At 45.9% G+C, this 16,993-nt stretch overlaps 1 protein-coding gene across 2 annotated transcripts in view; it reads right to left on the bottom strand.

The window, feature by feature from the left end:
* Window positions 1-16,993, bottom strand: part of Cacna2d3 (calcium voltage-gated channel auxiliary subunit alpha2delta 3) — an 835,389-nt gene that overhangs the window by 198,005 nt on the left and 620,391 nt on the right. For both annotated transcript variants that reach the window (XM_041662952.1, XM_041662953.1), the window contains 3 exons: window positions 14,149-14,220; window positions 12,881-12,961; window positions 6,930-7,004 (listed from right to left, as the gene is read on the bottom strand). In XM_041662952.1, coding sequence (XP_041518886.1) covers window positions 6,930-7,004; window positions 12,881-12,961; window positions 14,149-14,220 — 228 coding nt within the window. The remainder of the gene's footprint in view (window positions 1-6,929; window positions 7,005-12,880; window positions 12,962-14,148; window positions 14,221-16,993) is intronic.

The raw sequence follows: 16,993 nt of genomic DNA, 5'->3' as shown, positions 1-16,993 counted from the left end.
TGGCACCCCCATTTCTCGTCTACTGTAGGAATGTGGTACCCAGATTCTCATCATCTGCATCACTCATCCCACTGCCCCTACTTTGTGCAAAGCCCAGCAAAGGGCGACAGAGAGGTCAAACACATAGGCATGTCCTAGTAACAAGTGACCAAAACAAACAAGCAGGTGCTTGCTGGAGACCTATGAGGAAGAGCAGGGTTTCTCCTGATGATCACTGAGTTGAGAACTGGAGAGAGAACTGGTCATACGCATACAAGATCAGATTCCAGGCAGAAGCGCAGTTGAACAGGGAGGAACCTGGTGCTTCTAAGGAACAGGTATAAGTTTGAGGCCAGGCTCAGTTTTATAAGGATCCTGCTTCAACACCACAAAGTGTTAACTTTTTCTAGTTCTCTGGCATTTGTTCACATAACCCATTAATAGAACTTCAGAAGGTTGCTAGACTGAGGGGAAATGCTCTAATGTCGCCTCTATCTAACTTCTGCTTCCCCTGCTGTTAGATCCCCCCTCTATTTAGTGTAACATACATTTATACGGACTGTGAGAGTACCCAGTCAGTCCCACAGAGAGGAACAAACAACACATTTATTGACACGTCCAGCTCTCACTGCATGTATTGAATAACTTTCTGCAGGGACCCATCTCTACCCAATGCACAACAGCAAGCAAGGCTTGTAAAGGTGAACCCATAAAACCCACGCACCCCTAAGACAAAGAAGCAGAATGACGAGATAGAGTAGGCTAGTCAAGGGGCAAAACAGGGGTGCCATCTTGGACTGAGGCTGTAGAGCGCCAATGGTTAGACCAGCTGCACCGGCATTGCCATAGGGCGGGGGGTTAGAAGGAGTTAAGGACGATGGCACAGCTATTGGTAGAATTTGTCTGAAAGTTAGCCTGAATTTTCTGGAAAAGCACAGATACTTTTGCCTCCAAAGAGCCTGACTGGGATAATCAGACACCCGGGCTTCTCCCAGTGTGGATGGTGCCTTCCACCCCCAGTAGGCAAATTGGTGTAGGAAGTCCACACGGTTTAGGAGTAAACCCACATGGCTCACACAGTCAGGGCTTCCCAGCCAAAGAAGAGAGTCCATCTGCTCTGGCTTCCCGCCAGGCTCTTGCGAATGCTAGCCTTCTCACTTCCCTGTCATAGGCCAGACAAGCTGCAGTCTGGGAGGGGGTGGGTAGCCATAACTGACCACTTGTTTCATCCACATTCTCCTCCATGTTCTCCAGAAATTTCTCAGATGTCTGTTTACATCTTAGGCCTGTAGAATCCCTGTGGTTGTCACAGCTAGATAGGGCTCTTGAGAACTTGAAATATTGGTCCTAAGTGAGACATGTTCTAATTGTCAAATCTGTATCAGATTTTACAGACTACTACAGAAACAATGTGAGATACTATATTAATTATTTCCAAGTTGATTATACGTTAAAGCACCAGTGATTTGACTACATGAGCTAAAATACTATCCTTACACTTAATTTCACCTGTGGCCTCCACTACTCTTGAGATGCAGCCTCTGGGAAAATTTTAACAACATAGGCAGCTCATTCTGTGGCACAAGTTGAGTTCCTGCTGGACAGATTCTCACTGTAACTGTACCGCGACTGTCCTGGAAGCCATGTGCAGAACTGCAGAGACCAGGGCTCACAGCCACACCCACTCTCCAGCCACACTGCCACCTGATCCCTGAGGAGCCAACATAGCACCGTGAACTCAGCCCATCTAGGGGATCCAGGCCAAGGCTTCTGGCTCTGGCACTTTCTGGCTATGTGGTTCTGGGGAGGCCACATCATGCCTCAGTGCCTTGGCTTTCCATTGATGGCTCCTTTATTCACAGAGCCCTCCAGATTATTAATCCATTGCTCAAAGTTGCCCAGGATAACTGATAAAAATACACCTTGCCCATCCTTATCCCTTTCAACCTTCTAGCATCTCTGGATTCTTTTAAAGCGCCCTAGACTCACCATTGTAGCTGTCAAATGGAAGCAATGTTATGTGAAAAGCACCTGGAATGGCATCCTTCCCAAAGGGAGGAGTCAACACACATCAGACATGCATACTAAGAGTAGCAGCCACAAAAACAAATGGACCAAAGCTGCTCTGCCCCAGGGTCCTTGGGTCTCTATATTTACATGGAACCCCTTCCCATCAGATCTTCACTTCCTTGCAGCCCAGTGCATCTCAGTAACCTTGCACGGGCCCAGAATCTAGCAGATCTCCAAGGACACCAGCAAGATTATAAATTTTCCAGCCTCAAGAGTCTACTTCCCATGTCTTCAACAGTGATCGATATGACTGATTATAAATTTGCATTTAGGATAGAACCTGAAGCTGCAGGTGTAGTTCGGTTGGTAGAGAACTTGAAGAGCATGTACAAAGCTTGGGTTTCATCTCAGCATCACGTGAAACAGGCATGTTAACACAGTTAACACAGACCTATGATCCCAGCACAAGGGGGCAGAAGAGGGAGGTCAGATGATCAAAGACAGTCTAGGACATAAGAGAACATAGTTTAAAACACTGGTGGGAGGCAAAAGAATGTCATATATATATATTCCTCCCAGCATCTTCCCCACCTCCTGGGCCTGCAGACACAGAACAGACAACTTTTGACTGATTTCAGCATGAGCTTTGTGGAACCGAGTTCCAGATTTTGTCATCCGATGGCTCCCTGTGGAATCTGCCATTGCTGTGGCCGCTAGGAGGAACCTACTTTGTATTCCCTTGAGGATTTGACCAGGTCCATAGTCCAGGCTTCCTGAGTGGATGGTCAGTAAATACCCTTATCTTCTACAGTACAGAGGCAAACTGATCACCAAAATCCTAACAAAACTAATGGTCATGTTAAAGACAGCCTGTTATAGACTGTTTGTCCCTCTGTTCCTTGGCAGGCAAAAGAAAAAGCTACATGTTCAGAGCTTGACATTCTAAGATACATCTTTAGAGAAAAGGAAAACTAAGAAAAAGTAAGAAAGGTAAGGATGTAAGGATGGTGATGGCCACAGCCTATGCACTGGCCTCCCACTCCACAGGAGACCGTTCTCAGGACTAACTTAATCCCCAATCGCTGTACAGTTTCCACCCCCTCAGCCCCCTAGGAATAGGCGCTGCCTCTGTCTACTGGGAGGCAGCTAGCTACTTCAGTCCTCATGGCAGTACAGGACAAGTCCCATCAGAAACCCAGCAAGAACCTGTTATTTTGACATCAGTGAAGCTATTAGGAAATGACAGCTTGGTGGCAAGAAGGTGGAGGGGGGCACTTGACAGGACAGGGAGATGTCTGGTTATCACCAGGGAAGCCTGACTCCTGAGGGAGCTTGAATGAGGCCCTGAGAGTGAGCTGCATTTGGAGACTTTTCAGGATTCACACCCAAATCACACAAGATGAAAGAAAATACTGGGAAAAACCAAGCCAAACATGAAGTTTGGGGGAAAGATTTTATTGGACAAATTAGAAAAATATCGGTACTGTGCTTTAGCGAAAGCCACTTCTTTCATCTGGCTGCGAGGGCAGGAGCAACCTCAGAGGCAGAAAGAAGGGAACCCGAGTTGTGTGAAGAGCACGCTCTCCGCCCTCCCCATGCTGGCCACAGTCCATGCTCACATTCACCATGCTAATCCGCAGCCTTGGCCAGAACACAGGGGAAGGTTCATTTATAATGGCTTCATTCTAAGTCTGGGCTTGAGAGGAGATGACTGGGCCTTGAGTCCATCAAAGAAGCTACTAGGAGCTCTCTGCGGCCAGCTGTACTCCAAAGTCCAGTCCAGGCAGATCTACGCATGATAGACACCTGACTACTAGGACAGCAGAGGATCCACTTAGAGGCTTCAAAAGGGACACTGAAAACAGTGACTGGAAGGAGCCCTTCATTGATTCTCTGAGGACTGACTGCATGCTGGGAAAGCTGTCAGGAAGAGGGATAGAAAACACAAAAAATGAAGAACAGGAACCAGGACACCTAAAGCTAGTGTAGCCACAGACACCTTACTGTGCAGTTTCTAGTCTTTGTCTCAATGTTAACAGAGACCCTTTCCCTATAGAAGGCCCACACAGAGCTACTTAACACAGATTTTTGTCTGTACTCTGGATTAGAATAGGCCAAAGATATTATTCGACAACAACAACAACAAAACCCCTCAAAAACAAGCAAATAATCAAAAGTCATGTGTGAGCATGAATACACATAAGGCATTGCAGACACTTGTCGGGATCACCTCCTGAATAGTCCAAACGTGTTCTTCAGATGTAGGACTCACTGACACTATCTAGGCCTCACAGTCTTTCACGTGGCCAAGCCCAGATCAGCACAGATCAGTATAGCCAAGGACAGAGGGGGTGCTTAGATACCTCCCACCTCCCTGTGACGTCCTGGAACCTGCTGCCCTGTGGGATTTCTCACTTAACATTCTCCGTTCACACCGACGACAAAGCTGTGGTATACATATTATTAAAGCATCATCATCAGGGGAGGGCGATTCTCAGAAAGGTGTTGTTGATGTCATGGGTCATAGAGCTGGGATGAGGTAGGACTAGAGATGAAGATTAGCCTGGGTGAGATGGCATGTCCTCCCCTTAGCAGGGTCAGCCTGTACTCCGTCGCCATATTTAGATAGGCTAATTTATGTCATCTCCAACAGCGACATCCCTTCTCCTAACCTCTCCTAAACATCTGATGGCCTCAGAGTCAGGAACAGTTGAGTGGGACAGATGGCCCATTGGTCTGGCCAATGTCTTTGTCATGAGTCAGTTGCAACAGATGCATCTGGTTTGTGTTTGGACAAGTGAGCTGTAGAGCGTTCCCTTAGATCACCTCCTGTATGGAAAGCTGACCCTGGCTGTTGCTTCCAGGAAATCCACTCATCCCAGCATTTGACTAATGAGATGCATAGCAATGACTTGTGTGCTTGCAGAGTCACATGACCAGAGTCAGTGCTGTGAGGAGTAAGCCAGCTCCTCCAGACTTTCAGCTGCCCTCCCGGTAGATACAGATCCAACAAGAGGCTATTTGCTGTGTTGCCAGGAAACACAAATGGTTAGAGAGACCCTGGATACATGTGTAGAGGACAGCCATTCCCAGTGCTATAGAGAGAAGGAGACCACCATGGCAACTTCTGACACCTGACTTCACATCCTTCCTCCTTCAAAAGCTGGATAATAGGAAGCTATATTCCCTGGCAAAAGAGTCAGGTTTGATCATGTCATTGCCTCTGATCTATTCTGGTTTGGAACATATAAGTACCAGGAGCCCATGTTCCACCACACCAAACCCACATGTACCCAATCTTCCCAATCATAAACCCCCCTTGACAGCTTGGGGTGGGCAATACAGTGAGTTTTTTTAGACTCGGATATATCTTTAGACTTAGATATTCTTAAGACACCTGTGACTTTTTTGATCAGACATCCCAAAAATTCAGAGTTATAATTGCAATCAGCTAACAGAATTAACTTTCTGTCCTTTACACACACACACACACACACACACACACACACACACACACACACATAGGAATAATAATATGATATGCATATATACATTTATGTGTATACCTAAAATAAATCTACATTATATGTAGAGAGAGAGAGAGTTGCAATCAAACATCATATTCAGTCCCACCTAAAAAGAAGCATATGGGATTCATGATGTGGTCATGAGTCCATTAATACCACGGTGATTAGAGTGAAGCTGGATGATGACGGGCTCTCCCATGGCCAGTTTCTAAACAATGACGCAAGTGAGAAGAGAATGGTTCCCACAGCGCTGGGCTAAGCAACACTTGCAGAGGTCTCTGATGCTATGTTCTAACTCTGAGGAAAGGGACAGAGATTGCTGCTGTGGGCGGCACTGTGCATCTCTGTGCCCGGTCAAGTGCGCTGCCAAGAGAATGGCCTGCGCATTCTCAACGCAGAAGGCTGTGTTCCTCTTAATACCCATATCTTCTTTAAAATGAACTGAAGGCTCATAAATCTAAGTGGCTGTCATTCTTGCAACACATTCTAAGTAGCCCAAAATGACAAGCAATGGCACCTTTCCTCTCAACACCTCTCTAGAGTCCACAAGAGATGCCATCAATGGACTGGAGCCTCTTTCTTCTTCTCTTTACTTTTTTCTTCCTTTTTGCATCATGGTGGATCTAGTCTGCTCAAGGCAAGTCATCCCTTTGCACACATTATCTTTCTATTCTGAGACAGGGTCTCACTAAGTTTCCTTCATTGGCCTTAACTTGCAGAGCTCAGTCAAGGCTTCTCCTGCAGAGCCTGGCTGTCCTCTGGGAGATGGTCCTCATTATTTTCTGGAGGGTACACTAAGCAACCTCCTTATGAGGACCTCTTTTTACAACACAGACCATGAACTATCTTGGGTTGGCCTCGAGCCACTCTTGAAGAAAGTCAAAACAATGCTATTAGGTATGACTCAGTTGCTAAAAAATGGAGAAAAATCTTAGCTGTTTCCATTTATGCAGAAAGGTGTTGAATAGCTTCTTTGGATACTGCATTTTGGCAACATAGTTGGGAGATAAATCCTAATGAAGTGGATTTTCAGAGATCTTGTATCTGATTTGTTCTATCAAAACAGATTTCCAGTAAGTAGATCTAGAGTATGAATTTTCATTATAATGGATTTCAAACTGTGTGGAGTTAAAGAAAAACTTCCAAAATACTGATAGATTTCTAATTAAATGAATGTAGGCATTTATATGTGTGTGTGCGTGTGTGTGTGTATATATATATGAATTTACATATAAGAACATAGCAGAAACTGATTTCTTCTTTAACACTGATACACTGTGCATCAAGATACTGGCTTGCGGCTATGCAAACAGCCTCCTTAACACCATGAACTGAGTGGTTTTCTAATGAAAACTGCTGCAAAGCGTCATCACTATAGAGCTGAAGAAATGCAGGAAAGGATGTCCCTCTTACCAGTGGCCTGAGCTCAGGGTGCGTCAAGATGTATCCGTTATTTGTGATGGCGAAGGCATAACCATGAATTCCTAGCTGTAAGAGGGAACCAAAAGAAACCTTCATTAGCTCACTCCCCGGCGGAGTCACAGAGCACAAAGCAGCCCAACCTGAGTAATTCACAGCTTAAACTTGGCATTCATAACCCTTATCAGCACAATATTTCATTAAAATGAATGCAAGGCGCTGATCCTTGACATTTGCTTGAAAGGCGGACCTGTCACACGGAAGCTCAGCAAACAGCACAATCTGAAATGTCATAGCCCCATACTGGCATCCTATGGCATTATTTTTATTTATTTAAAACAGAACAATTACTTTTTAGAAAAACTAACGGAGTCATGGATATTTCTAGACAGGGGAGCAAAACATTTGCGGCTGGGGCATTTTCTCCCTTATCAAGATAAGGAAAATGACCCTCATCCCACCTCGCTCCCTGGTTTCCTATTGTGTCTCACTCACAGGAGCCATTTCTAACCCCGCTGTCCTGCCCCGTCCCCTCCATAGTCCTTGAAGTGGAAGTGTCCCTAGCAGTCCTATGTGGGGCAGCCAGTCCCTCTGTAGCCTATCATTTTGATGGTGGCTGCCAAGTTTTCCACACATCCTTCCATCCACACAAAGCCTGGACCATCCGCTATGCAGAGCCTCAGTTACGTTGTGTTTTCTGACTACATGGGACTATGGGAAATAGTTTGAGTGCAATGAAATGTTTTATTAGCTTTAAAAAGTATGTAATCAAATTTAACACTGCACTTATTTAAATAATAATCCCAGCTTTTTGACAATATTTCTATTACACACTTGACTGCACCCATTGGCTACAATAAATTTACCTACAAATCATTCATGTATTAAAATGGCCTCTGGCGTAAAATGCATACTGATCTCTCTCCCTTCCTTCCTCCCTCCCTCATTCTCTCTCTCTCTCTCTCTCTCTCTCTCTCTCTCTCTCTCTAAAGAAAGATATTGTAATTGACTTTGCCAGAACAGTGAAGAGAGAGAGAGAGAGAGAGAGAGAGAGAGAGAGGAAAAACAATTCTGAGAGAGAGAGGAAAAACAATTCTCTATGTTCTGTCTGAGGGATCCCTTCACAGTTCTGAACCCTTATTTATTCCTCCTTCAAATTCCCTGCCACTCACAGTCTTGAATATGATACTATTAAATGATATAGACAACGGGGTTTACAAACCAGGACTGACCCTGTCTGCTTGTTAGATTAACGTCAAGGTGATGTGAAATGAACTTCAGAGAATTACCACCAGCAATTAAAAGTTTCCGTTGCATTACATAAAGCAAATACGCCTGTGGTCGTCAAGGGCAACAGACGTTTCTCCCAGTCTTACCTTGCACAGCAAGCCTTAATAACATTCTACTTGACTCTAATGATAAAAGTATATTTCATTATGCCGGGAAAGATAAACCCAAGATTTCCTATCCTTTGAGATGTCTATCGTCTCTTTCATCTTGCCTCCTGGAAGAATGTCAGACAGTCAACACTGCATTAATTATCGTTATTAAGTTCTGGTTTAATATGGGCTGGAAGGGTCAGGAAGGACTCTGGGAGATTGACTTCTTCCATTAAAGGCAAGAATGGGGTTTGCCTGGAAATTCAAACTCAGCATCAGACCAAACAAATGGTATTTTATAGTCAGCTAATGCAGCCAGTGTCTTCCAACCCAGCTGACTTTGCCTCTCCCTCTGCTGTGGGTCTTGAGAGAAGGTCGGTCTCCCTGTTCTGCTCTACCCTGGCATAGATCTTTATAATCGAGAGTCGTCATCTATGAGGGTATGATTGAGAGCCACGGCATCGATTATTAAAAGTCTGCCTCTCTCCATCAGGTACAAGAGCCATGAGGGCAAAAGCCAGAGCATATGGTTAAAATGGCCCGAGGGGTGGATGGGATGGGGAGCAGGCAGGGAACATGAAGAAAGAAGGAATATGAGGAGAAGAGCAGGAGGAGGAAGAGAAAGAGAAATCGGCACAAGCTTTGTGTTTCCTCCCTGGGAAAGCAAGGGGCTTGGCCTTTCCAGACCAGCATCCTCTCACTGGCCACCTGCTGTCTCTGTTGCCTATGGCCCACTTCTGCCTCATCCCTCTAGACGCTAATGCTCCCCTCTCGCCAATCATTAGATGATACCAGTCTCCCGAGAGCCTGAGTCTATGTGAGTGTCACTTTTGGGTCTCCTCAGCTGCCAGGCCCCACCCTTCCTTTCCTTACTCCTTTGTTATTTTTTAGGCAAGCCCTGGCTCTCCTTCAGACCCTGTCACCAGGGGGTCCTGCCCACCTTCACTCTACTCTCCATTTATGAACATCAGCAACCCTGTCTTTTGTCACCCTAAGGGCTCTGCTTCCCTGAGCTCTTACACTGGAGACAGTCCACATACCCAATGGTGGCTCTTTAAGTTTTTTCTCTTCTTGCTTCTCTGGGTAGGTGGCACTAGGACCTCCCAGACTCCCCTCTCCCACAGTTAGATACAGAAGCATCTCCTTAGCGCGGTCCCTTTACCCACAATCCTCCAAACCAAATGATCATGACATGTTTTCTCTATGACATTCCTCAGACGCAAGCCTGCCTCTTCGTACTGTCATTGTTATATTGCTTCAGTTTCCAAAAATGGTCCTAGCCAACCTCTAGGCCTCAAAGACAGAGCAGTGTGAAAGGCAATTCCGGTCACGTCCCCTGGAGGACTCGGAGAATCCCTTTTGTGTGTGAGAGGGGATTCCTGAGTCTGTCAGGACTCCCTGGGGCTGGCCCGACCTAAGTATCCACACTGCCTCCTTCACTTGCTGCCCTTCGATAGACTGGCACAGCACTCCCCGGCAGTGCTCTTTCCTACCCGGGCCTTTCCACAGCTGCCAGCCTCACACAGCCTCTTCACGCAAACTCTTTACCTGTTACGCTCTGGCCTCCCAACCATCTTCTGTGCAAATTCTGACTCCGTTCTTGCTTTCCTCTTTTCCATTCCATTTTTACTAACCACAAAAATATTTTCATTCCTACCTTCAAACAAATAAAAAGGCCACCTGTACTTTCTGGCTTCTCCAACCCTCCCTCGGTCTCCTTCCTTCCTTTATCTTGCTTTAGAAAGCACCCAGGCCTGAACCTCTTCTGGGAGCGGAACCTCTTTGTTGGAAAGGGCTCCCGCACAAATCCTGGCCTTCTGCAGCCCTCAGCATCATGTCAGGCATGCGTCGGGCCCTCACTTAAAGCTGTCTGCACTTTAGGCACCCACCGCTTTATTCAAACACTATCTTGATGATCTTGAAAAACAGAACCAAAGTAAACAGTAAAAAATGAGCCAAAAAGAAGCTAATGGGCTTCAGCATACACAGCCAGCCCTTCTCAACCCTGTGCCTAACTTTTCCTGACAGTCAGAAACTACTGGGTTAAAACTCCTTCCCAGGAGAACACCCCGAGAAAACTAGATTTGAATTTCCTGTGTGCTGGTTGGTGACTCTCAGGGACCATCAGATACAGCTACAAGGAGAGAGGTTGTGCAAATGCAGCCTGTAGATGGATCTCTCTGAGAATCAAAACTTCATAAAATGACAATGGACAATGTTTGCTTTTGGCCGAAAATCAATATGCTGACGAAATCCCTAACTCTCATTTCATCTGAAACACAGCCAGTATCCCTGTCCATTTGCATGCTCAATTCCGTGGAGGAACAGGGAACAGATTGGACCCAGAACCTTCCAGCACAAGGAGCTGCCAAACAGACCCTGGCTCCATAGCTCACTCCCCTGCTCTTCTGGAGGCCAGGAGCTGTGCAGACCCCTGTCCCTGGGAGAGGAGTGAGTCTTTTCCAAGCCGAGAGCCTTCAGGCTAATGAAGTGAACCCAATTATAAATGGCTCGTTATGGTAACAGAGGCCATGGTGTCTGGAAATTATTGCTGGGGTGTCTGGGATTCTTAATAAAAATTATAGGAAGTCTGACGGCTTGGGGGAAAATGTATGAAGCTTAGGGAGAAGGAGCAATCCTTGGGAAAATCTCCAGAGCTAAGAGCTGATGCATCCTTACAGAGTGTTACTCAGGAGGGCCACTGGGCCCTGGGTCCTCCTCACACAGTGTTGCCTAGGATGGTCAACTGGACCCTGGATCCCTGGGAACAGTCCCAGAGCTAAGAGCTGACACACCTTTACACAGTGTTACCACGAGTGCCACTGGACCCTGGATCCTCCTCACACAGTGTTACCCAGGTGGGCCACTGGGCCCTGGATCCTGCTCCCTAAAGTCTCTCCTTTCCTGTTGCCCCTAACTCCACCTGGCTAACAAGCATACTTTCCACAAAGCTCTTTGTGAGAATGGAGGTGAGGCAGATGTCTTAGGTCACCATGTACCAGACCTCTGTCTCCAGTTCTTCCACCAGGCTCAGGGAGAGCACGGAACTCATCCTCCAGAGATGCTGGTTTGCTCCCTACTACTGTCCTTCCTCTACTCTCTTGTCTCACTGGGTTCTATTGAGGTTGAAAAGGTAACAAGGCATGTAGAGTATTTTGGATGACACTAAATACACAGCAAGAACAATAAATATACTATTTTTCATTATTTCTATGATTTTATGATTTTAACTCTGTCTTAACTATCATGATACTTGCTCTCACCATTCTTACTGACATTGGGGTCCTAGAGACTAACACCATGGCTTTTCTACTTGCCAGCTACAAAACATGGCAAACCATTGACGCTTTCTGTGGACCAATTTCTTTTGTTATAAGGTTGGGGAGAAAGGTGCCTACCTATTAACACATCTTAGCCTAATTCCCAGTAGAAGAAATTCTGAGAAACTGACATCCAAGGTAACGGTTGACATTCTATAGCCAACCCTTTCTTCCTTGATTCATTTGGTGTATATCAAGCAGTAACCAGTGATTGGATCTCTACACCTCCTCACTGAAACCAAAACTTGAAATTGATTTGAAACACTACAAGTAGATGCCTTCCTTAAACAGTGGGCCCTGGTTATAAATGTCAGGGGATTTCAACAAAAGCCAACCCTCTTCAGGCTAGGAAGCCTTTCTCTTCCCATTCTTGGCTTTCATTTTCTGAGGTTCTATCATTTATATTACTTGATTATATGGGGGCTAGATCATTGTTCTGGCTCTGGAAACATAGCCCACATTCTGGGAATCTTGGTGGGAAAAGGTGACTGTCTCCTCCGACATCCATGGAGTTCTTCCTGCTTTCTTGTTTCACCAGAAGGTCAGCAAGGCCAGTCAAGGCCTGAGCCAGCATCAGCCAATCAGATAAGGAAGATATGCACAGAGCCCTACAGTCAGTACCAATAGATTCCAGGCCTGGCCTCGTTCTTAATAAAATCAGAGGGAGCCTTTGCCAACCAGAGCGAGCTCAAAGCTAGTTGAGTGAGCCAGCTAGTCCACCCGGGACTGGGGAGAAGAGAAGGAATGAAGCTCTGGGCAATGGGCCCTATGCCCAATGGGCCACCAAAACCTTCAGTGTACCCCAGGTTTTCCTCACTCAGGGGCCCCTGGGACAATTCTACATGCCTAAATAGACTGAGCCTTGAGAGAGCTATGCCCCTCCCCATGTATTGTTTTGTTCCCCTCTCCACCAGCAAATGAGGGTGTTTTCTTCATGAGAATTCAATGGGCCTCTGCACCCTCTTTTTAAAGGCCAGATGATCATGTCAACACTGGAAGGAAAATACAATGACCTATTCAAAAGCCATGGTTTCACAGGAGGTCTTTATACTGAGGTTAGAGGAGGCAGAAGGGAACGATCTGTTTAAAGTAAGAAACACCCATCAAAGAGCAGTACAGACAATAGACCATGGTGGTGGTCAGGAGAACTCTGCCTACAGAGCAGGCAGAGTCTCAAGCCAGACCACTGTGGAATCAAAGCTCTGTGTCCCCCTGTGGCACTGGCCACAGTGAACTAGTGCCTTACCTTGTATTTGGGGATGGTCTTCAGAAGTTCTTTCACTGGGACATCTGTGCCAACCACACCCAGAAGAATGCCCTTTGACCTCTGTAGAAAGGAGACATTGAGAAGAACACAATAGATTATTATCTGATGCTTTCTCTGAGACCACAAGCTCAGATCGCCACAGGCTTGTTTGTTTCACCTTCCATTCAGATTATAGCTAGTCAACAAAGGAGCATCTCTGTTCTAATAGCAACACACCGTGCTCTTCTTGTGTGTCCCTTCCTTCTGAAAACTGAGATGGAAGCCTGGGCGTTTCATGGCCAAGGACTTTACTTATGAACCAGGTTCGAGCAAACCTTTCTATAGAAGAGATACAGTGGCGACTCTTTTCTGCCACATGCACCACCGTCTGGCACCCACCAAGGAGATGCCTAATGGTCAAAGAGAGACACATTTTCTTTTAGCAGTATTTTGGAATCAGGGTCCCCATTTCCAGGGCAGGTGGCTACTGGGATTTGCTGGAACTTTCAGTAACAGAAAGGCCATCGGGAAGAGCATATGAATTGCTACTGTCTGTTGCTTTGTGGTCTTGTTTGCTGGTGTGAATGGGGTTACAGCAAATCCCCATTCACTTGTAACTTCAGAATCCAGTGCATTCGGTACATTGGGTCTTGGCAGATACTGTAGCTCAAGACTTCTTGAAGAGTCCTCTTCGATTCAGAGTGACACTTCAGCACAGTGACTGGTCTCTTTAGAAAGAGAGAAGACAGCAGTGCAGAGGGGACAACTGAGGGAACAAGTAAAAACGGTGGACTGATGCTGCCATGGGTCAAGGGATGTTGGGCTCCACAGTCAGAAATAACAAGGACGTATTCTTCCCTTGTCTCTTTGGAGGCACGCCGGCTCTGTCCACATCTTGATTTCAGACTCTCAAGAGTCGAACTGTTTGGGAAAGCATCCCACTTTGCACTGCTCTCGTGCCTTGCTCCAAGAAATTAAACGAAGATCACCGAGGAGAGGTGTGGCCACCATAATCAAGAGGTGTCTGCGAATTTTCCTCCCCTGATCACTGAGTATTTGAGAGAGGGACTACAGATGCTAAGAACTCTGCCCATCCCTCTCTTACATCCGCTCACTAGCCCTCACAGTAAGGTGAGATAAGAGGGAGAAACTCACACACAGTATCCTTGAGCAGAGCAAGAAGTCACCAGAGAGCTTACAAAGCATAGATGTAGATATCCGAGGAACAGCCCTCCCAGAACCAGGTCGGAGGCATGGCAGATACTCACGGTTTCATTCTGCTTACTAAACACAGGCATGGCCACTGTGGTCATCAGCACGAGGCCTTGGTCGTCAGCCAGCTGGGGGAGAGAGGGAAGGCGGTTACTGGGTGTGCCATGGACGCTTCAGTGTAGAGGCCTCCTGTTGACCTTCGTCCCTTCTAGCCAAAGGCTACTGGGAAAGAGCCCTTGAGACCCTTTGGCGGGGAGGGAGCGCAGAATCTCTCTACCTGCTCTGCAGGCTGACAGTCCCAAGCCCCAGCTGGAACCCACCCGTCAGTCACTGCAGCTGATATGTTCCTGTTCCGCTATTTTGCATCAGATGAGCCTCATTTGGATTTCAGGGGTTTGTTTTATTCCAACATAGCAACTTCACTGTTCGACTCCCCAGGCATTTGTGCCCAGTGTGTGTTCTAATGACACTTCCAATAACGCGGGATCAGAAACGTCAGACTTCAGTGGTCTCCTAAAGTGTTCTTAGGGGGTGGGGAAACGGAACCCAGAAGCTCCTACTCTCCCCAAGGCAGGCAGGCCCGTCAAGCCCCTTCGCCTCTTCAGATCCCTGAATGCTAGTCCCGAATGGAAAGCACAGGAATGGAAAGATAGCTTTAGCGTACGACTCTGGAAATCGCCACGAGGAAGCTAATTGCTGCTTCTGAAGGAACCACTCCTGAAACAGGATGCAAGCCTGCCAGGTTTTCAGCTGCATCAGACACTTTGAGACCTCTGGGTACATCTGCTTCTCATACCGTGTTGGGAGGCACACAGGCAGGAACAGCTCTCCTATCCCAGTAACAAGGGAGGAAACAGTCTCAGAGCCCAGTAGCAGGCTCTGGTTCGAGACAAACCTAGCTCTGATTCTCAGCTTTGAGTCTCCTAGCTGCACAGTCAGGCCGTGCTGGTGTCCTGTGAAATCACGCTCATTATCATCACTGTGAGGATAAGACAGAACAGGACCCAGCGTGGTCCTCTGGGAACAGAGGCACTCCATGGAAGCTGGATTCCTTTCTCTGTCCTAGGGTCATACAAGAAGTACGTGGCAGGATTGCACAAAATTAAAAGAGAGCAAAGACATGCATCACAGTTGCTTGTGCAAGTCAGATGGGAGAGATCCTTTCTGTTTCACATCTTCCTTGAGCACCCACTGTGGAGCACTCCAAGGCCTGGCCTCCACCATCCTTAGTTCATAGCAGTGGTTGGTGTTTTTCTCACTTGTCCATGGCTACAGCCATGGAGTAATTAGGTGCTCTTCCATCCTGCTTCTCTCTTAGAAAGAGGCCACCCAAGGAGACAATTCTAGAATCGAAGTGATTGATAGCCACACAGTGTTTTAGTCTTTTAGGCAAAAGTCATTGAATTCAACCTTAGTTCATTTTTTCTTCTGTTGTTTTTGTTTGTTTTGTTTTGAGAAAGGGCCTTCTATAGCACAGGCTGTACTTAAACTCCTGATCCTTTTGCCTTTACTTACCAAGTACTGGCATTACTGGTTTTTACCACAACACTGCACTTCCACACTTAGTCAGTACTCAGCAAGTTACATACGTATCATGTCTACTGTTGAGGTTCCTATGACCTCACTGCTTCCACTGTGATGCCCAAGACAACAGCGCTCCAGAGCTTGTCATAAATGCAAAACTTCAGGCACCATTCTAGGGTTTCTAGATAGGAATCCTTATATTGATAATCAGTGTACATGAAGCCAAGGAATATTGTTACAGGGGCATCTTTCCCACCTCACCCCATTAACAATCTCAAGAGCAGCAGAAAATACCCAGCAGAAATGCAGGGAACATGCTAATCTTGCATCTACTTAGAAATAAGCTGTGATCTTCTGTGAAAAAGGAGACCAAAGTGCCACGGTCTTTAAGGATCAAAAAACCTGTGGTATCTTCCTGGCTAGCTGAGTGTCTGTCTACTTGTTTGCTCAAGTGCTATTCTGGATGACGGCTGAGAAAATCTGTAACTCTGATTCAACAGGCAGACTATGAATACAGCAGATACAATTTGGTGGCCTTCATACAAGCAGGTTTTAAGAAAATAGACACACTGTGCAAGGAAGAAGGAATTCTCTTTTCAATTTGACTTTGAACTCAACATTGAAACATCAACCCTTCCTGGAATTTCTAGTTCACCAATCTGCTTCACAGCTTCGGATTTATTAGAATATATATTCTTTAATATAAAATACTCTTCAAATAAAAGTCTACGTATACATATATATTTATATGCTCACATGCACACACACGTAGGCTATCTTTATATGCTTATATACATATACACATACACATGCTTTCTCTATATAGGCTTTCTTACTGTCCTGTCTCTTCCAAGACTTCTGACTAATCGTCATGTTACTGTTACTCAATTAACTTGCTGGGCATTAAAATAAGTAAAAAAAATCCTTTAAATTTATAAGCAAATTGTACTAGCTCGAGACAATGTTGACAGCTCTTGTTGTGCCAAGAATCAAGTCAGCCAGTGTATGCAGTATCGTAATTGTTTATGGAAACATAGTTTCAACTTCTACTAAAAATACTTGAAGTATACCATGGTGACTCAAAGGCAGACCCAGTTCACAGTAAGGAGCTCTCTTAGCATCAGAAATCCCATTTCCCAGCGCCTTGATTCATCCTTGCTGCTATACAGAAAAACCAATTTGAGCTGATCCATAACCCTGGGTAATTTCCACTTTGCAACTCAAATCCAAATTTCAGGCCATGCCAACATGGATCACGACGAAACAAAAACACACCACTGGCAGTAATGAGAAATGAAGCTTTCCCTCTGCAACCAGTAAGAGCCAGTTATAAATCGCTGGTGATTGTCCTGGCACAAATGCAAGACCAGGGGAAAT

Source organism: Microtus oregoni, unplaced genomic scaffold, assembly GCF_018167655.1.
Source record: "Microtus oregoni isolate MIOR12 unplaced genomic scaffold, Mior012 000013F_ref0000133, whole genome shotgun sequence".
Taxonomy (NCBI): Eukaryota; Metazoa; Chordata; class Mammalia; order Rodentia; family Cricetidae; genus Microtus; species Microtus oregoni.
The sequence above is the reverse complement of the archived record's forward strand: the minus strand, read 5'-3'. Positions and strand labels throughout refer to the sequence as shown.